The sequence below is a fragment of the Salmo salar genome, chromosome ssa02, assembly GCF_905237065.1.
Source record: "Salmo salar chromosome ssa02, Ssal_v3.1, whole genome shotgun sequence".
Lineage (NCBI taxonomy): Eukaryota > Metazoa > Chordata > Actinopteri > Salmoniformes > Salmonidae > Salmo > Salmo salar.
Genome location: NC_059443.1, coordinates 68,391,540 through 68,412,228, shown reverse-complemented (window position 1 = coordinate 68,412,228; position 20,689 = coordinate 68,391,540). Strand labels below are relative to the sequence as shown.

Below are 20,689 nucleotides of genomic sequence, written 5' to 3'. Positions count from 1 at the left end.
CCGATTTATACAACGTCCATATGTGGATCTCAATCCTGGTTCTAACCCAATCCTCCATAGAGCTCGCCAGTTTGTAGTCCTAAAAAACGGAAATGAATTACCTCTGCTTCGTTCAGCCATTCCTATGGAGAAAATGAATGGACAAAGAATAGGGGTTTGGGATAAATGACGAAAAATAAGGTCTGAGGTTAACACAGGCTTAGGAGATCTTATACGTTTTGTTCTATGAGATAATATCCGTCAGTGAACATGACCTTTATGAATTATGAGGCTTTTTATGTTCTTTATATGATTACATAAATGCTTCAAAATTCACAAAAAGTGACGTTAGCTGATAAAGATTCTCATAGAACAAAACGTATAAGATCTCCTAAGCCTGTATTCACCACAGACCTTATTTTCGGTGTTTATCCAAAAACTCCATTCATTTTCCCATACACAACACACTGACGTCACGCGACTCTTGGCTGTAGTAAGAAAGCCATCGCCACCTGCGCCCATTCAACATAGCCTAGATTTACGTTATTACTTGTAAACAACATAACTTTTTGGGGTTCACATACGCTTACAATTATGTTTTGATTCTAGCTTGAACAGTTGCTAAGACTATATTTGGTTATGATCTTAGCAAAATAAATATTTTGGATGCAACAGTTGTTAGCTAGAATGCTCATAGACATAGGCTGTAGCAAAAGCTAGCTAAAGAGCCATTTTACTGGTTGAAGCGCTTAAGTATAATGCAGTTGATTTGCGAGGATGACACAAACATTATTTTAAGCAGGACATTTATATGAGACTTAAAACCCAATTATAATTCAAAAGTAGTGTGAAATGCACTCATAAGCAACGTGTACACAGCATTTTTTTGTTAGCGTTCTATATGAACTCCGTGTTCTGCCACCAACTTCCGCGCATCGCCCTCGTACGGCAATATTTGTAAACACAGAAAGGGTTCAATAGGTGTTGGCAAACTAACCATGACGGAGTTAGTGCCTACAAAAAGACGCCATTAGGACTACTATTAATTGCTCTCTATATGCGACCTCTGGACACTCAGGTTTTGTTTAGAAATTATAGTTATAGATTATTTTTACAACCCGTCGTTACCATGACAACCACCCCAGAATTTAAAGGAACAGTGAAATCTGTGTGCTACTTCAGAGGCTACATCAAGTGTGAATGTGCATATCTGATATGGTTCACATGTGGACATTCAGAAGAAAAAAAATGTCTATAAAGAAAATCAGATTTGGGTTTTTAGGGTGGCTGTGTAAACACAGCCTAAGAGAGTTGGGCCTATTCATAATGGAAATCTCTAGTCTACACCATTGATTAAAGATGATGCACTCCCATCACCATTTATCCTCAGAATTCAGCTTATTTAAATTCAATCCATTGGTAGACCACGGCGCTTGTAACACCAGGGTAGTGGGTTTGAATACCAGGACCACCGATATGTAAAATGTATGCACGCATGACTACATGTCGGTTTGGATGAAAGCGTCTGTTATACAGCATAATGAAGTGTTTGATGGGAATTCCTATTGCCTTTGTAGTGACGTCATTATCAAGGTTACATTGTCTGACCTCACTATGCATCATCTTCGTCCGTCTAATTACTTTGGGTGGGTGGGAGTATCGTGCATAGACAGAACAGCGTAAGCCTGGCATACAGGGGCTATACACCCAGAATATGCTATTCCGTTCTTTTGAAATACATTTTATTTGTATTATGTTTCTTAGTTAAGACGTGCCTAAACAATGGAACATTTTTGTGATGGTCAATATTAAATGGAATTATTACTGTTTGAAATGTAGCGGTTCCAAAGGCACACATCAGCGACTTGTATGCCCAGAGATACAAAACATGTTTATGTTAATGGTAAATGACTGTGACAGCGCAATGATTTACATGACAGTTAACGGCTAACACAAATTTCATGACCGTCACACCCCTACTGCTGCATCAGTTTGTGTAGGCTTCAAGACATTGTTCTAAATACTTTTATTCATTGTTTACAAATCAAAAGGGACAAGACATTTACTTTCTGAAAAATTCACTTAATAAAACAGCATACTCTAGTTCATTGTGATTTCATCTTTTTAACACAAGGAAAGAAGAAATTCTCTGAAAATCGATTTGAAGACAAGTAGAAAATGAAGTTTTAAACAATACTTTTGTTTCTCTGAAAGTTTACTATTTTCTCCTGCATGAATAGAACAAATTTGGAATGAGCCTCAAGGCCACTTAACAGTCAGTCACTTGTTGTCCATGTAGCGCAGTATCACATTCCAAGTCCAAAGTGAAGTACTTTGGCCAAAAATTAAAATCCGTCAAGTGTCCGATCTCTTTACCAAGTCCTCATTGGCTCTGGAACTAAACCCACATTCTCCCATGGATTTAAAAAGGCCCATTGCAGTCCAAAATGTGATTTTACTGTTTTTTTTCCTCTCTCCCCCCTCCCTCTCCTAGGAGGTTGGAATAATACTGTGAAAATGCCCTGTTAGAGTAAGCTGTTTGAAAAGACCACCTAAAATGTCAGCCTGTTTTGGTGAGATGGAGTTTTGGCCTGCCTGGTGACATCACCAGCAGGTAAATTAGTTGCTAGACCAATAAGAGAGTTCCAACCTCTCTGCCAATAACAGCTAGTTTTATCCCTCCCCACTCAGACCACTCCCAGACAGTCATGGGAAGATAATTGTTTGAGAAATTGCTCTTTGCTAAGAAGGTATTTTTGTTTATCTTTGACCATGTTATTTTAAAAACAATCACAGTAAGATACTTAATTGTTACCCATAAATTAGTCGATATTGAAATACGGCTGCATTAGACCTTTAACAATGGTGAAATTTGCAATCCATGGCAAGGAGTGTGAAGCGCACACCTCTGGAATTGGAAAGCAGCCTTAAGTCTCTGGAACTAGAATCTGTCTAGTTCCCCTCCTCCACAGTTCTGCCAAAGTATTCCTTCTGGAACTGTTGGAACTCATCCTCTGTGAACACAGACTTCTCCTTGGGGGCTTTCTTGACCGGGCGGTCCGGACGGTGTCGAGACTGCCGGCCCAAATTCTGGTTGACGATCTGAAGGGGAATAAGAGGGGAGACAGTTTATCTTAATTTCTTACACTGTGTGATTCACCCATAAGAGGGTCACGTTCATTAGGCACTTACAAGACAAATGGACTGAAACAGGGATAGGACCTATCCAATAAAATAAAACACGACATTTTTGCTTTCCGTTTCGAAATGTTAAAACATTTTCCCGTTTTAATGAACACAATCCAAATGTATCTGCAGTTATTTGACCAAATCAATCAAAAGTCATGACAGGAACCAAAGACCTGAACCAACTATCCTCCATAGTAGTAGTAGTTAGATTTGAACTGTCAGACTGTCTCTTACCTTCATAGTGTCGGAGTCTGTAGCTCTGAAGCCCGTCCCCAGGAAGTACAGCAGGTTGGAGCTCAGATGGCTCTTCCCCTGCTTCTTCCTGAACTCCTCTGGAAACACAAAGACATGACATCACAGTTCAGAGGTCAAGACAAAGTCCATGACACAGACACTAAATGATATGACCTGAGGAGTTTGCACAGAAGGCCTACGCATAATCTACAGAAACACAAGATGGAGACAAAAGAGGATGGTAAGGAGTTGGCCCACGAGGCTGACACACTGACACCAGGTATACAGACAGACTAGACCAGGGTTCCTCAACTGGCGGCCCGTGTGATTCTATTGATTTGATTAGCGTTTCATTTTTATTATTGGACAGACTGTAAAAACAAACGCAAATCAGCTCCAAGTGATTTTCATTTTCAGGTTCCAAAGTATTCCCACATATAATAAAGAGATACTGTATGTGATCGTATACAAATGTAAGCAAGGTTAGAAATTATTATGTTTTAGTCAAATATTATATCCGTTTGGGCTTCTTGCGGTCAATATGCAGCAGTGGTTGAAAAAGTCCCCAATTGTCATACTTGAGTAAAAGTAAAGATACCTTAATAGAAAATGACTCAGGTGTACTTAAGTATCAAAATGAGGAATCATTTCTAATTACTTATATTAAGCAAACCAGTAGGCACAATGTGTTATTTTTCACTCAGACATCATTTACAAACGAAGCATTTGTGATTAGTTAGTCTGCTAGATCAGAGGCAGTAGTAATGACCAGGGATGTCCTCTTGAAAAGTGTGTGAATTGGACCATGTTCTGTCTTGCTAAACATTCAAATTGTAAAGAGTACTTTTGGGTGTCAGGGAAAACATATGGAGTAAAATGTACATCATTTCCTTTAGGAATGAGTTTAAGTAAAAGTAGTTACAAATATTAAGGTAAAGTACAGATACCCAAAAAAACTACTTAAGTAGTACTTTAAAGTATTTTTACACCACTCATTTGCAGTCTACAAATTATTTGTAATTATGTTTCGACCCTGTGAGCAAAAACAATAGACCTGGGACACCAGGTGGGTATAATTCATTAATATCTCATAGGGTAAGAGTTGAATTCCCCTGGACTACACCAGGAAGCTGATACACTGACACCAGTTTCACAGACAGACTAGTTTCCTTCTTCAGACACACAAGTCAACAAATAGCTAAGAGAAGAGCATGATCCTCAACCCAAGAAAAAAAAAAAAACATTCTAGCTAGTTGCATGACATCAACCAGAACATAGAAATAGCATGAACAGAGACCATAGCAAAATAATTACTAGACTATATTTATATGTACCAGACCATCCCTACATGAATTAATGTGTTCGTTTTTCTGCACAGTGCACAGAAATGCTTTGTGCCTCTGAACGCGTTGAGCCACTCACCGACGGCAGACTTGATCCTCTTATCTTTGACGGTGGCCTTGCTCTTCCCCGGACCGAGACGCCCCTGCAGCCGCCGGACCTGCCTGCTGACGCCCTGACGGTTGGTGCTCACCAGGCCCATCACCTCGGCCTTGCTCGGTGTGTGCTTCTTCTTGGCCGCGCTCTTCTGCTTCTTGCTACCATCTGACACCGCAGAGGGAGATAGGGAGGGAGAAAGGGGGAGTGAGAGAGAGACATTTGTGTAGGAGACATTTTGGACTGCTTATATTATGTGCTCATGTGTGTTGTGTATGTGGTCTGTCTAGGGATGTTTCACACGGGCTAATAGGTCACGTGTAAATAGGCACACAGTGGTGACCAGGAAGTGTTACCACAGATGACACTACTTTGCATAGAATAAATACTGTAACAATGTGAACCCTAACATGGTCCAAACATAGAAACATAGTTGTGAAGAGGGCACGATAACGCCTCTTCCCCCTCAGGAAGCTGAAAAGATTTGGCATGGGCCCTCAGATCCTCAAAGTTCTACAGCTGCAAACATCTCCTGAACAGCTTATATCCCCAAGCCATAAGACTGCTTAACAGTTCATCAAATGGCTACCCGGACTATTTACATTGACCCACCCCCTTTTTTGTGCACTGACTCTATGCACACTCACAACACTGACACTCGCAACACACTACATACATACACACGCTCACACACACAGATACACTTTCACACATGTTGTGGCTACTCTGTTTATTATCTATGCTGATTGCCTTGTCACTTTTACCCCAACCTACATGTACATATTACTACCTCGTACCCCTGCACATTGACTCAGTACCGGTACTCCTTGTATATAGCCTCGTTATTGTTATTCCATTGTGTTAGCTACTATTTTCCTATTGTTTTTTTTAGCTAATTATATATTTTTTCCGTACTTTTTAACTATGCAGTGTTGGGGAAGGGATCATAAGTAAGCGTTTCACGATAAAGTCGAACGGGTCTCACTACAACACGTATGAAATGCACCTTTCTTTCACGTTGTGACATTTCGGTATTTATATTATGCAAAGTAGCTGTATGTCGTTTATCTGCAATAAATAGGAACATCACCGAACTAAAGATCTACGTCTGGAAAGCCAATTGAATTGTCATAAACTGCTCTCAACCTGTGCCCTTGGTGTTTCATAGATAGCTATAGCTTCGATGCAACCAAGAGACTATTTACATTGTGCTGGACACGATCTTGGTTGCATCGAAGCTAACATAGCTAGCTCAGTCATTCCCACAATGCGGTGTCATTTGGACCTCAAAACTTTAGAACACGCACACATATTTTTTTTCCTATCAGAAAAAGGATGTTTGACTTTCCAAAAAACATGCGGGTCAAGCTCAGGAACTTTTTGGGCGCATTTTCCAATTTGTTAGGTGCATAATTCTAACTGGGTTGAAATGTTTTGCCTAAATTTGCCATAGCTCTATGAATGAGCAAGATTGAGCTCGCATAATGGTGAACACTTGAACAGGATTTTAACTTCTCTATCAAATATATTTTCTCTCTATAATTTTGCCTAACAGGGTGAACATTTATGAGTTGGACATACAGACTAACATGAAACATGGACAAACAGATAAAGCTGAGTGTTCATATTTATTTAGCTTTGTACCATAGTTTTCCCATCAAAGAAATTATGACATTTCCTGAATGTGGTGTCATTGTAGGAAGGGGTTGTTTTCTTAAATGGAGAATTACAACAAACTAAACGGGTGGAAAGTGATATCAGGGAAAAACAGAACATATATAATAAATACAATTATCATGAAAAAACGTTCCACTTCTTGTGGAAGTTGATAAATAACACCTGGGGACGTGGCAACAACGCCTACATCCACTGACCTTTTTGTTTTTGTAAAGCATAAAATTCCCTTTCAGAATCCATATTTTTGTGTTTTTAAGGTACATATCACCTGACATTATACTTAAAGCCTTTGGAATGCACACTTTACACTAAATAAGAACTGATATTTCCTAGGGGCAGAAAATGCACCTCAAAGTAGGAATGACCCAACTAACTAATGAAACCGTGGTTACTGTAGATAATTTACCTTTTATGTCATCGCTTAGCAACTCCAGTCCCCTCCGAATCATTGATGCCGACATGTTGATATGCACTTTACTTTTTAAATAACAAACATGTGAGTAAACGTTAAGATTTCTCCAGCAAATCTAGCAAAACTATATTGCTTCTATAAAAAATAACATGTGAGTTCAACATCCGGCGAACAGTGTTTGGGGATCACTACTCGGGTGAAACTATTTTCAAAGTGAACCATCACAAAATGGTTCCGGATTGTTGTCAAAATACCTTTCGCTTTTGGAAAAATGATGACATGTCATAGAAAACACATAAGGTCATGTTAATGAGGTTATTTAGCCTTATTATTATTTAGACATTATTAAAATACATGCTTTATAAAGTTCATGATCTGATCCTATATGAATTGGTTATGGATACGGTGGGAAAATGTGGGTCTGAGCAAGTGTGATGCCATTAATGTTTTTGGAAATGTATGTAAATGTTAAGTTGTCATATGTTTTTGTCTATATATGTTTTTGTAAATACAATATTACAAATTACGCACAATTCCATATGAATAAAATAAAAAAACATGACTGAAATACCGAGTAGCCAATTTATATAAAATTGCCGTGCTGTTAATTTTGATGAATGTCTGTTGGCCATATGGTAACGCCCCCATTCACTTTCAGCTGTAACTACAGGCTGTGCATTGGGGGCGTGATATTTCTCCCGGGACAGCTTTCTCTCTCGCTTCATAACAACCGTCCCTCGTTCTACCTGTATCACCTTTGCAACCGTCGGGAATTACACGAACAACCATGGCGCTCCATGCGAGGGCATCGTCGCATCCAAGTGGCTTCTCGATGCCGTCAAAGACCAACGGGTCGGACCCAAACTCCGCGTCTTGGACACGTCTTGGTACTTACCCAAACTCAGGCGCAACGCCAAGACCGAATTCAAAAAGAGGCATATCCCGGGTGCAGCCTTCTTTGACATAGACCAGTGCTGCGACAAAACTTCTCCGCTGGATCATATGCTGCCGTCCGAGCGCATTTTTGCAGATTATGTTGGAAATTTGGGAATTGGAAACGATACGCACGTCGTGGTCTACGATGCTAGCAACTTCGGCGCGTTCTCTGCGCCTCGAGTTTGGTGGATGTTCCGAGTTTTCGGCCACAGTTCTGTCTCTGTTCTGAATGGAGGACTCAAAAACTGGGCGAACGAGGGACTTCCAGTGAGTGACCCGTACTCCCGACCCGAGCCGACCGAGTTTAGGGCCTATTTGAACCGCTCATGGGTGAAGACGTACGAGGACATTCTGGATAATCTGGATGGTAAAGAATTTCAGGTGGTCGATGCCAGACCAGGGGGGAGATTCAGAGGGGTGGATCCAGAACCTAGAGACAGTGAGCAACACACACACACACACACACACACACACAAACACACACACACACACACACACACACACACACTGAAAGTGTATTGATGTTATTTCACCCACTGTAAATACGTCAGGTGAAATCAAATGTATTTGTCACGTGCCGAAAACAACGGGTGTAGACTTTACCGTGAAATGTTTGCTTACCCTTTCCCAATAATGCCGAGTTAAAAAAACTTTAAGAAAACAAAGAAAAAAAAGATATAAACACAAGAAAGGTGTAGCCTACAATGAATGGGTGTATAACTAGCCATAACTTCAAGTACGGAGGCCTGCTCATGTCACCTTATTAATAGCTCATTTAGCATTTGATCAATTCTGCTGGTAGGCCAACAGGGTTCCAACGGTGGGGGACATAAACAACAACCCCTTTGCCCTATAATAAATAGGCCTAGACCAACTACTGATCACTGAGTAGCCCACTCCTCTCCTCCAATCCTCTGGATCTCTTCCTCCAATGAGGACCCATAATCAACAACACAATAGACTGACAGATTGCTCATGTTAGATGATCCAGTTTCTCTCAGCTGTCATGTTGAGGTAGATAATGGGTGTGTGTTGTTATCTATGGGATGTGGGCTTCATCTGTCCCTGAGGCACAGAGCTGCTGAACGTGTGACTTCCTCCTTGTACACTGGCTGCATCCTGTGGTGCACTACTTTGGACCAGAGCCCTATGTAGGAAATGGGGTGCGATTTGGGATGCACGCTTGGTCTGACATGTTTCTTGCTGCCTGTCAAATCCTTTCTTCCTCTGTCCTTGTTTCCTCAATTCCTCTCCAAAGCTCATTGGAGGAGAGGATCCAAGGTCCTTCCTTCCGTCCTCTTCCTCCAATAAGCTTTGAGTGGAATTGAGGAGACGAGGACAGAGGAAGCAAGGCTTTGCACAAGATGACGTTTGCAGACGCAAGCCATAGGCCTCCTTTGTTTGCACAAGCTGATAAGCAAACATGGGAGGTTGGGTCATAAATCAGAACATCTGTCAGCACAATTGTGTACCGCATGCATGCGCACGCACGCTAGTGAACAGAATGGAAACACAACATTATAGTAGTAGTCTGAATAGAATTCTGTAGATTTGACTGTTGCACTTGATTGGTATTGTACCAGTTTAGAGCATACCCCTTGTTGTGATGCTCTATCCATTCTAGGTGTTCTAATCTACCTTGTTGTGACGCTCTAGCCGTTCCAGGTGTTCTAATCTACCTTGTTGTGACGCTGTAGCCGTTCCAGGTGTTCTAATCTACCTTGTTGTGACGCTGTAGCCGTTCCAGGTGTTCTAATCTACCTTGTTGTGACGCTGTAGCCGTTCCAGGTGTTCTAATCTACCTTGTTGTGACGCTCTAGCCGTTCCAGGTGTTCTAATCTACCTTGTTGTGACGCTGTAGCCGTTCCAGGTGTTCTAATCTACCTTGTTGTGACGCTGTAGCCGTTCCAGGTGTTCTAATCTACCTTGATGTGACGCTCTAGCCGTTCCAGGTGTTCTAATCTACCTTGTTGTGACGCTCTAGCCGTTCCAGGTGTTCTAATTTACCTCTATGGCGATAAGGTCTTATGTGGCTGTACTTTATTTATTTTGAAGTTGTCCTACACACACATTACATACGTGCTCTTTCACACATTTCAGTGTTCGTCTGCCTATAAGTATCTCTCCGGCTGGGGACTTTGATCTCTTGAGAATTCTCTATTTGCATGGAAACGACACAGGAAGAGGGAGCATTTTTAGACTGTGGAAATTCACCCAGCAGCACTAACCCTTTCCCTCTGTTTGTCCTTTTTGTCACCCATTCATGCTCTTCCTCTCTTTCAGATACTGAGCCAGGCCACATCCCTGGCTCCATCAGCATGCCCTTCTCCTCCTTCCTCTCTGCGCCCGGTCACCTCCATCCCCGTGAAGACCTCCAGACCATGTTCACCCAGGCTGGTGTCGACCTCTCCCACCCGCTCTGCGTGTCCTGTGGGTCGGGTGTCACTGCCTCCCACGTGGCTCTCGCTGCCCACGAGTGCGGGCACCCTGGGGTGTCTGTGTACGACGGGGCGTGGTCCGAGTGGTACACCCGCGCCGTGCCTGAGCATGTGATCTCCGTGGGGTTTGGGAAACACTCCCCTGTGTTTGAATGAGGGAGGAAGAGGAATGTGTGATTGGATGGGGAGGGAGGAAGCTTGCTGTGATTGGAGGATTATTGGACAATGGTTAGAAACTTCCTTACCCCACCACCCCACCCCGTAGGCACAGATCTAGAATCAGCGTACCCTCAATTCTTAAGGAGCAATGTAAAACTAGCCTTAGGTCAGTGTCTGGGGGTAACTGTATATTACTGTTTGGACTAGAGGGGGGCTGGTGACGATCACATGTCATAGGTCAGTTGGCGTTTGAATTCACGTCAGTTAGTCAGTCTTTCATAAGCCTTACCATTCACACGTCAGACAATGACATCACTATGATTTCCTCAACACGAGGGGAAGTGGGTGGCCCCACTGGACAATCCAGTATCTCTGCTAAACAGTGTGTGGGTCTGGTCCTCACGTACAGATGGCTGAACCCCACACGCCTACACAAACCCTAAGACATTCTCTAGTCATATGAATGTAGTAAATATCAATCAATGTTTTAATGTCACTGATTTTTATTTTATTTGTTAACATGGTTGAATTGTTGTATGCATCTGATATTAAAAATAAGTTCTGTAATAACTATTAAACCGCTCTTTTTCTATATGAATAAAGCACCTGGATACGGTTGAAGGAAGACTAACATGTAATGAACAGTCTCTTTTCATAGTTTCTTGTGGAGGAGAAAAGCACCTGTGGAAAATCAACTACTTGTTACACCAAGGCCATACTCTAGTCATACTTTGTCCACTTGAGGGCAGCAAAACGTCTGTTCTCTCTTGCTCGCTCTTTCATTACCTCACATCACAAGTTGCTTTCAAAGCTTTTGCACCTGTTATTTTCAGAAAGGAATATTTAATAAAACATTTTTTTACACTTCTTAAAATTTCACAATAGCAGAAGTGATATCTGACGCTTTAGAAAAAAGAACAGACCGAAAGAAGAACTTACATTTTTACCAGAAAATTCTCCACCCCCGCTTCTGACAAAGGAAAGCAAGTACAGATAGCAGCGTTGATGACGTATGTGGTTTCAGTTGAAACTATGTGAAGCCACAAAAATCCCTTTTCAGTCAGCAATCTCTTTTCTGTTCACTCGTTTACTTTTCGGAGAAAGCAGGCAGATGTTTTTCTCGTCATTAATGGGGCTGAATCATTCAGTGGTGACCAATTGAGACAAGAAACTGATTCATCATTAAGCACATGTCCTTCAGTTCAGAGTGAAATGTAACTCAAACGTAGAGCATTGAGAAGCCGGTGTTTCTGACACTACAAGAAGGTCCACTACACAAGGTAAGGCTCTCTGACTGGTGCTCTCTTTGAATATTCATATATAGGATCTTAATTTGATCAATCTTTTGTTGCTGAGAATTTTCCTGCACAGTAGAAAATGTAAACTTGTAGTGTAATTAAGGTTAAATAAGGCTTCTAAAGTTTAATTTCCTCTTTGTCAGACTAGATTTGCCCTAACAAGAAGGTATCAACCCCTACAAAAAATGTCCATTAATTATAATTCACATTTCCGGTTGCTGCTGTAGCAAACTGGCTCAAATGAAGATCCAACATCTGTGATGTATTCAGGTGGTTATGGATTACATTTGTTGTTCAATCAAGAAAAGCTACTCTGCCTGTGTGTTTGCCCATGTGTGGGTTTGAGTGTGATCATTTGGAAGACACAGTATTACACAGTTGAGGTCATGATCATTTTGTTGCTACCATGCTGTGTTATGTGTTGCTGCCATGCTAGGTTCTCTTAGGTCTCTCTTTATGTAGTGTTTTGTTGTCTCTCTTGTCATGATGTGTGTTTTGTCCTATATTTTTATTTAATTTATTTTTAATCCCAGCCCCCGTCCCCGCAGAAGGCCTTTTGGTAGGCCGTCATTGTCAATAATAATTTGTTCTTAACTGACTTGCCTAGTTAAAGGTTTAAATATAAAATAAAAAATGTAAAATCATGGTACTGATGATTACTATTACCACTTAAGAGATGCACAGAGAGCGGAGTTGTTACAATATTGCGTACGCCTCTCCAATCCTTGGGGCCATTGAGACATCTAGGCTATGCGCTAACACAGTATTCTTCCATCCTGGTCCCAGAGAACTCAAGGCTTTTAATCACTTTTTCAAGCTTTGTGCATATCTTTTTCTAAATATATATTCTATATTTGATATACTCCTGTACTATATGCCAGCCTTTTTGTTCTGTGTTAGTGCTGGGCTGCACCAAAACCCTGCACACCCTTTAGATTTCTAGGATCAAGGTTGAAGACCACTGTCATCATTGTGGAGGGGGCTAGGAGTTGATTAGGGCCTCATTACGGAGGTTGCTGAGGGATGATGCGGGCTTCATTATGGAGGGGTATATGGGCTGTCTATGGCCTCATAATGGAGGGGGCTAAGGGCTTATTAGGGCCTCATCATCGAGGGGGCTAGGGGTTCATTAGGGCTTCATTATGTAGGGGACTAAGGGATGAATAGGGCTTCATTACAGAGGGGGCTAGGGTTTGATTAGGGCTTAATTACGGAGGGGGCTAGGGGCTGATTAGGGCTTTATTATAGAGTGGTCTAGGGGTTGATTAGGGCTTTATTATAGAGGGGGCTGAGGGTTGATTAGGGCTTTATTATGTAGAGGACTAGGAGCTGATCTGGGCCTGGGTTTACTTGGACAGGATGTTCATATAGAACTAGAACAAAACCCTGCACACCTTGTGGGTTGAGGTACGGTTGAACTGGAGACCATTGTCCTCATTGTGGAGGGGCTTAGGAGTGTGTTCCAAATGGCACCCCTGTACTACTTTTAACCAGGGCCTCTAGGGTATATAGTGCACTCTATAGGGAACAAGGGTGCCAGTCAGGATGTAACCAAGGGGTTGATTTGGCCCAGTGTTTAAGTAGGACAGGATGTACACACCCAGCCACAGGTACAGAGGAAGTCAAAGACAGGAGGGGGAGGGGAGGGGAGAGTCAGGGAGTGAGTGTTGGTGGGAAGGAAGTCGGAGAGGGAGGGGGAGTCAGAGAGAAGAGGGGGAGGGGGGAGTCAGAGAGAAGAGGGGGAGGGAGGAGTCAGAGACGAGGGTGAGGGGGAGGGGGGAGTCAGAGCGACAATGGGGAGGGGGAGGGGGGAGTCAGAGAGAAGATGGGGAGGGGGGAGTCAGAGATGTGAGTGGCCATGTCTAAACACCACAACATTCTAAATAGTAGCATTTGGACTGTGAAAAAGTTTTATAGTTTGTGAAATGTCAAAACTGTAGTATTCTTTAAATACCAGCATGTCATACTGATTTAGTTTTTTCATCTAGTAGAATTCACTGCACACTATTGAGGAACAGAATCATGTTTTGAAATCTACGTGTGTCTGACAACAGCTGATAATCAGCTGAGGGTACTTGCCCTACCAAAATGAAGGAATGGCTGGAATCAACACAGTTGTGCTTCAGATGACACATTCTCACTAGGATGAAGTTTGTTTTCTGTTATTTGTTGCTGACTGTATACATGTATACTAAACAGCACGTTCTAAATAGTATGTAGTACCATTAGTACACAGATTATCACACAGTATGCAAGTAGTAGGCAAGCCAGATTTCAGACACTGCCAGTGAGGGAGTGAGTGGGTATATACTCTTAGAAAAAATGGTTCAAAGGGTTCAGTGGCTGTCCCCATAGGAGAACCCTTTTTGGTTCCGTGTAGAACCCTCTGTGGAAAGAAACCAAAAGGGTTCTATCTAGAACCAAAAATGGTTCTTCAAACAGTTCTCCTATAAGGACAGCCTAAGAACCCCTTTAGGTTCTAGATATCCCCTATTTTTCTTTGAGTATAGTGTAGAACCAGTCAAAAAAGAGAGGGGGGGAGAGGATGAGAGGTGTTCATGATAAGAAGAAGAATGGAGGGGGTGTTAGTATGAGGTTTGGTTTGGGAGAGGAAGAGAAGAGAGATAAAGAAGAGAGGAGGAAGGGACAGGGGTGTTAGTATGAGGTTTGGTTTGGGAGAGGATGAGAAGAGAGGATGAGAAGAGAGGATGAGAAGAGAGGTAGAGAAGAGAGGAGGAGGGACGGGGGTGTTAGTATGAGGTTTGGGAGAGGATGAGAAGAGAGGTAGAGAAGAGAGGAGGAAGGGACAGGGGGTGTTAGTATGAGGTTTGGTTTGGGAGAGGATGAGAAGAGAGATAGAGAAGAGAGGATGAGAAGAGAGGATGAGAAGAGAGGTAGAGAAGAGAGGAGGAGAGACGGGGGTGTTAGTATGAGGTTTGGGAGAGGATGAGAAGAGAGGTAGAGAAGAGAGGAGGAGGGACGGGGGTGTTAGTGCTTTGCGGTTTGTTTGTTATTGGAAACAGCTTGTAAACATTCTGGGAAACGAGGACGTTGTGGTTTTCTTACCTGCAGCCCCTGTGTGTGTGTGTGTGTGTGTGTGTGTGTGTGTGTGTGTGTGTGTGTGTGTGTGTGTGTGTGTGTGTGTGTGTGTGTGTGTGTGTGTGTGTGTGTGCGTGTGTCTGTGAGTACTGTGTGTGCATGCATGCAGAATGTGCTTGTGTGTGTGTGCATGGATAATTTGTTTTGTGAGTGTGAGTGCGTTAAGACTGCACTTGCGTTCGTGCTTGCGTGGGCATGTGTGTGTTCTCTGCGATACTGACCTTTAAATTGTTTTCTCAGAGGTTGATAATGTCTGCTGTGTTGTTTCACTTCACTGAGGGGAACTTCCTAATGTCTGACCCAGAGACCAATGTCTCTGACCAGAGACCAATGCCTTCCCTGTGGCTCAGTTGGTAGAGCATGGTGTGTGCAACGCCAGGGTTGTGGGTTCGATTCCCACGGGGGGCCAGTACAACAACAACAAAAAATGCATGAAATGTATGTATTCACTACTGTAAGTTGCTCTGGATAAGAGCGTCTGCTAAATGACTAAAATGTAAAAATGTAATGTGGTGGCTAATTTCTGCATTACCAAATGAGGAGAGTTACAAACTTCACACACCAGTCAGAGTTATACTTAAAACTACATCTTTAATAATTAAGATGCTTTTGCAAAAGCACTTTGACTTTCAATGAACCATTGAAAAGTGTCAACACAAAAGTACAAAGATCTTTTATAGCCAAGATACACCCCTCTCAACGTACATGACGAACAACAGATACATAGAATGGGTCACAAGGTTAAGTTTTGTATGAAAGATATCTATAAAACATAGCAGACAGCCACTGTGTCAACAGTTTTCATTGTATACACCAGTGTCTGGTCCTCCTACCCCAAACTGGAACCGTCTCTCCCTGGTACGGTATAGAACAGAACCATTAGCTCATGTTCTCTGGAATGCTCTTTAGGCATTATTATCAAAAGACATCGTAAATCTCCTCTGTCATTGCTATCTCATAGAGGCCCATCCTCAGTAAAACACACACATACACACACAGATATGTAGACAATGTTCCATTCTGTCCTCTTCCCTTTCTGATATTCTGCATAGCACCAAAGTCCAAAGGGATACATTCTAAGTATCTCACGTGAGCATATTATGCAAATAAAACATCTTAATTATCTATGTTACCCAACTAATTCTGATTCATCCGCCAGACCAATAAGAGGGACAATGACCATCAGGGACAGTATTCATAAAGAATCTCAGAGTAGGAGTGCTGATCTCGGATCAGACCCCCCCCCTCTGTTTTTGTAACTGTGACCTAAAAGGCAGAACTGATCCTAGATCAGCACTCCTACTCTGAGAGGCTTTATGAATACAGGCCCTGGACAGTAGCCTGAGTGCCAGACTGTTTGTGCTATCATGCCAACTCCTTGTCATGCCAAACAAGAGCGCAAACAGATCTGGTACCAGGCTATCAGGTTAAGGCAGGAAAGCCCTGATCTGGGACCAGGCCAGTAGGTTATGACAGGAAAGCCCTGATCTGGGACCAGGTTATCAGGTTAAGACAGGAAAAGCCCTGATCTGGGACCAGGCTACCAGGTCAGGGCTGGAAAGCCCTGAATTGGGACACACAGGACTGTTGGTACATTTGACATCGAACATGACATCAGAAGGCTTCACAGCTAACAATGTACAGAAACCAGTGGTGGCTGGTGGCTCTTTTAATCGGAGGACAGACTCATAGTAATGGCTGGAACGGAATTAATGGAAGGGTATCAAACACATCTAACACATTGATTACATGTGTTTGATACCATTCTATTAACTCCATTCAATGCATTATTATGAGCCATCCTCTGATATAAACATTTAGCTCTTGCGCAACCTTCAACCACCTATCAACCACCTGTCTCGTTTGTTGTCGGTGATCAGGCCTACCACTGTTGTGTCATCGGCAAACTTAATGATGGTGTTGGAGTCGTGCCTGACCGTGCAGTCATGAGTGAACAGGGAGTACAGTAGGGGACTGAGCACGCACACCTGAGGGGCCCCCGTGTTGAGGATCAGCGTGGCGGATGTGTTGTTACCTACCCTTACCACATGGGGGCTGCCCATCAGGAAGTCCAGGATCCAGTTGCAGAGGGAGGTGTTTAGTCTGGGCAGGTCTCAACGGTGCTTCGCTTTGAAGTCTGTTATAGTTTGCAAGCCCTGCCACATCCGACGAGTGTCGGAGCTGGTGTAGTACGATTCGATCTTAGTCCTGTATTGACGCTTTGCCTGTTTGATGGTTCGTCAGAGGGCATAGCGGGATTTCTTATAAGCTTCCGGGTTAGAGTCCCGCTCCTTGAAAGCGGGAGCTCTACCCTTTAGCTCAGTGTGGATGTTGCCTGTAATCCATGGATTCTGGTTGGGGTATGTACGTACAGTCACTGTGGGGACGACGTCATTGATGCACTTATTGATGAAGCAAGTGACTGAAGTGGTGTACTCCTCAATGCCATCGGAAGAATGCCGGGAACATATTCCAGTCTGTGCTAGCAAAACAGTCCTGTATCTTAGCATCTGCTTCATCTCACAACTTTTTTATTGACCAAGTCACTGGTGCTTCCTGCTTCAATTTCTTCTTATAAGCAGGAATCAGGAGGATAGAATTATGGTCAGGTTTGCCAAATGGAGGGCGAGGGAGAGCTTTGTAGGCGTCTCTGTGTGTGGAGTAAAGGTGGTCTAGAGTTTTTTTTTTCCCCCTCTGGTTACACATTTAACATGCTGGTAGAAATGAGGTAAAATGTATAGCTATGGAAGCATATATACAGTTGAAGTCAGAAGTTTACATACACCTTAGCCAAATACATTTAAACTCAGTTGTTCACAATTCCTGACATTTAATCCTAGTAAAACTTCCCTGTCTTAGGTCAGTTAGGATCACCACTTTATTTTAAGAATGTGAAATGTCAGAATAATAGTAGAGAGAATGATTTGTTTCAGCTTTTATTTCTTTAATCACATTCCCAGTGGGTCAGAAGTTACATACACTCAATTAGTATTTGGTAGCATTGCCTTTAAATTGTTTAACTTGGGTCAAACGTTTTGGGTAGCCTTCCACAAGCTTCCCACAGAGCTGGTGTAACTGAGTCAGGTTTGTAGGCCTCCTTGCTCGCACACGCTTTTTCAGTTCTGCCCACAAATTTTCTATAGGATTGAGGACATAGCTTTGTGATGGCCACTCCAATACCTTGACTTTGTTGTCCTTAAACCATTTTGCCACAATTTGGAAGTACGCTTGGGGTCATTGTCCATTTGGAAGTCTCATTTGTGACCAAGCTTTAACTTCATGACTGATGTCTTGAGATGTTGCTTCAATATATCCACATAAGTTTCATCCTCATGATGTCATCTATTTTATGAAGTGCACCAGTCCCTCCTGCAGCAAAGCACCCCCACAACATGATGCTGCCACCCCCGTGCTTCACTGTTGGGATGGTGTTCTTCGGCTTGCAAGCCTCCCCCTTTTTCCTCCAAACATAATGATGGTCATTATGGCCAAACAGTTCTATTTTTGTTTCATCAGACCAGAGGACATTTCTCCAAGAAGTACGATCTTTGTCCCTATGTGCAGTTGCAAACCGTAGTGTGGCTTTTTTTATGGTGGTTTTGGAGCAGTGGCTTCTTCCTTGCTGAGCGGCCTTTCAGGTTATGTTGAGATAGGACTCCTCCAGCATCTTCACAAGGTCCTTTGCTGTTGTTCTGGGATTTATTTGCACTTTTTGTAAAGTACGTTCATCTCTAGGAGACAGAACGAGTCTCCTTCCTGAGCGGTAGGATGGCTGTGTGGTCCCATGGTGTTTATACTTGCGTACTATTGTTTGTACAGATGAACGTGGTACATTCAGGCATTTGAAAATTGCTCCCAAGGATGATTCAGACTTGTGGAGGTCTACAGTTTTTTTCTGAGGTCTTGGCTGATTTCTTTAGATTTTCCCTTGATGTCAAGCAAAGAGGCACTGAGTTTGAAGGTAGGTCTTGAAATACATCCACAGATACACCTCCAATTAACTCAAATGATGTCAATTACCTTATCAAAAGCTTCTAATGCCATGACATCATTTTCTGGAATTTTCCAAGCTGTTTAAAGCACAGTCAACTTAGTGTATGTAAACTTCTGACCCACTGGAATTGTGATACAGCGAATTTTAAGTGAAATAATCTCTCTGTAAACAATTGTTGGAGAAATTACTTGTGTCATGCTCAAAGTAGATGTCCTAACCGACTTGCCAAAACTATAGTTTGTTAACCAGAAATTTTGTGGAGTGGTTGATAAACAAGTTTTAATAATGACTCCAACCTAAATGTATGTAAACCTCCGACTTCAACTGTACATATACATATATATACTTTTAAAACATTGTATGTTTTTTTAATGTTATTTTTGCATTCATTTGTATCCCATATCAGTTTGCAAATCTGCATACAAACATGGCCTCTTTCTTGAGTAAGGCAGCTCCAATATGCAGGTGTTCCAGCCTAGCTCAGTGCTTTCTATGGTGTAGGGGCAGCCAGCAAAAGCACAGAGCATAGGCGTTGGTCATTTTCTCTAGTTGCGCCTTGATTGGCTCAATGTTCTGTCACTCATGGGGACACTATGTCACTGCCAAATCTACAGGGAGAGCTAGGTAGTTCAAGCCCTCTTGGGTGCTGCCATAGATTTACATTAGAAATGCCCCTCCAAGAAGGTTGAAGCTCATTGGCCACAGATAAAATGTCAAATCACATTACATATACTGTAGCTTTGATTGGACTGATGTCAACATCATACTTTCACAATCTTAGCTAGCAAGCTAGACAAACAGTCATCATGTCACGCCCTGACCATAGATAGCCCTCGGGGTTCTCTATGGTGTAATAGGTCAGAGCGTGACTAGGGGGGTTTCTAGCTATTGTGTTTTTAAGTTGGTGTGAGTATGGTTCCCAATTGGAGGCAGCTGAATATCGTTACCTCTAATTGGGGATCATACTTAGTGTGTCCCTTTTCCCACCTGCGTTGTGGGATATTGTTTGGAGTTAGTGCCTATGTGCGCTCCGTATTGCACGTTTGTTATGTCTTTGTTGTTTTGTTGGGAGTTTCACTATTAAAAAAATGTGGAACTCTACTCACGCTGCGCCTTGGTCCACTTATTTAAACGACGGACGTGACACATCATCATGAATCACCTTGACAATCTGCTGTCAAATCCTTTTCAAATTATATATAAAACGTATTGGTGCTCATCGGCCATTGGACATAAACATTGCACAACATGTCGGAAATCGCTAATTTAACTGTGGTTTGGAAGGAATCAATGGCTAACTGCAAGAGTCGCAAAGCAATCACTCTTTTGCTTTCCTGGTCTGCAATTCGGTAGAGAGGGTGTGTGGTCCAAGTCTGGGTTTAAGGATTTAAAACATCTGTCTGAAAGGTTCTCTTTTCCAAGCTTAAATGGATTAACATTCACATGCAATACCATAGGTCAGAAAAGGTTGAATACATTGGTCATGTAGTCAATCCAGCATGATTTCTGCCACATTCAAGACAACTGGCAACTCGGAATAAAACAGGCTCAGACTGGAAAAATACGTTTTGAACGGTCATCCAACCTGAAATTCCAAGTCGGGAACTCTGGCCTCTTTCTAGATCTCCGACCTGAAGAACACTGACGTCATGATTGTTTGTTTTATTCCGAGTTCCCAGTTGTCTTGAAAGCAGCATAAATCCAGAGAATGCCAGACTTTGATGACAAAGTTTGATGACAAAGTTTTCCCACAAGAAGGACCACTGCGCCACATTCAAGTGAGCACAGCACAACAACGGTTGTGTCCAAAAATATGTCTTGTATACTGCTGGATAAA

General features: G+C 42.4%; 3 protein-coding genes across 5 annotated transcripts in view; 2 read left to right on the top strand and 1 right to left on the bottom strand.

Moving 5' to 3' along the window:
• Window positions 1-1,988: 1,988 nt before the first annotated feature.
• LOC106591120 (active regulator of SIRT1) lies at window positions 1,989-7,142 on the bottom strand. Its single transcript, XM_014182309.2, has 4 exons — window positions 6,923-7,142; window positions 4,825-5,007; window positions 3,403-3,500; window positions 1,989-3,081 (listed from the first exon to the last, which is right to left on the bottom strand). Exons 1-4 carry the CDS (start codon window positions 6,975-6,977, stop codon window positions 2,932-2,934), a joined length of 486 nt encoding a protein of 161 aa, XP_014037784.1. The 5' UTR covers window positions 6,978-7,142; the 3' UTR covers window positions 1,989-2,931.
• A 479-nt stretch (window positions 7,143-7,621) lies between these two features.
• On the top strand, window positions 7,622-11,086 carry LOC106590923 (3-mercaptopyruvate sulfurtransferase; the record flags this gene model as incomplete). The annotated part of the gene is made up of 2 exons (XM_014182097.2): window positions 7,622-8,303; window positions 10,148-11,086. Coding segments are annotated over 2 exons (993 nt in total), but the record flags the coding sequence as incomplete, so codon positions are not given.
• Window positions 11,087-11,492: 406 nt separating this feature from the next.
• The window catches only part of LOC106591126 (interleukin-2 receptor subunit beta), a 39,143-nt gene continuing 29,946 nt past the window's right edge, over window positions 11,493-20,689 (top strand). For all 3 annotated transcript variants that reach the window (XM_014182324.2, XM_045708579.1, XM_045708569.1), the window contains exon 1: window positions 11,493-11,741. The gene's annotated coding sequence lies outside the window, so the exon portion shown is untranslated. The remainder of the gene's footprint in view (window positions 11,742-20,689) is intronic.

Coding starts and splice junctions, on each gene's coding strand:
- LOC106591120 (XM_014182309.2), bottom strand. CDS start 6,977: ATGTCGGCATCAATGATTCGGAGGGGACTGGAGTTGCTAAGCGATGAC. Junction 5,008..6,922: donor GCTAAGCGATGACATAAAAG/GTAAATTATCTA, acceptor CTGCGGTGTCAG/ATGGTAGCAAGAAGCAGAAG. Junction 3,501..4,824: donor GAGGATCAAGTCTGCCGTCG/GTGAGTGGCTCA, acceptor TTGTGTTTCCAG/AGGAGTTCAGGAAGAAGCAG.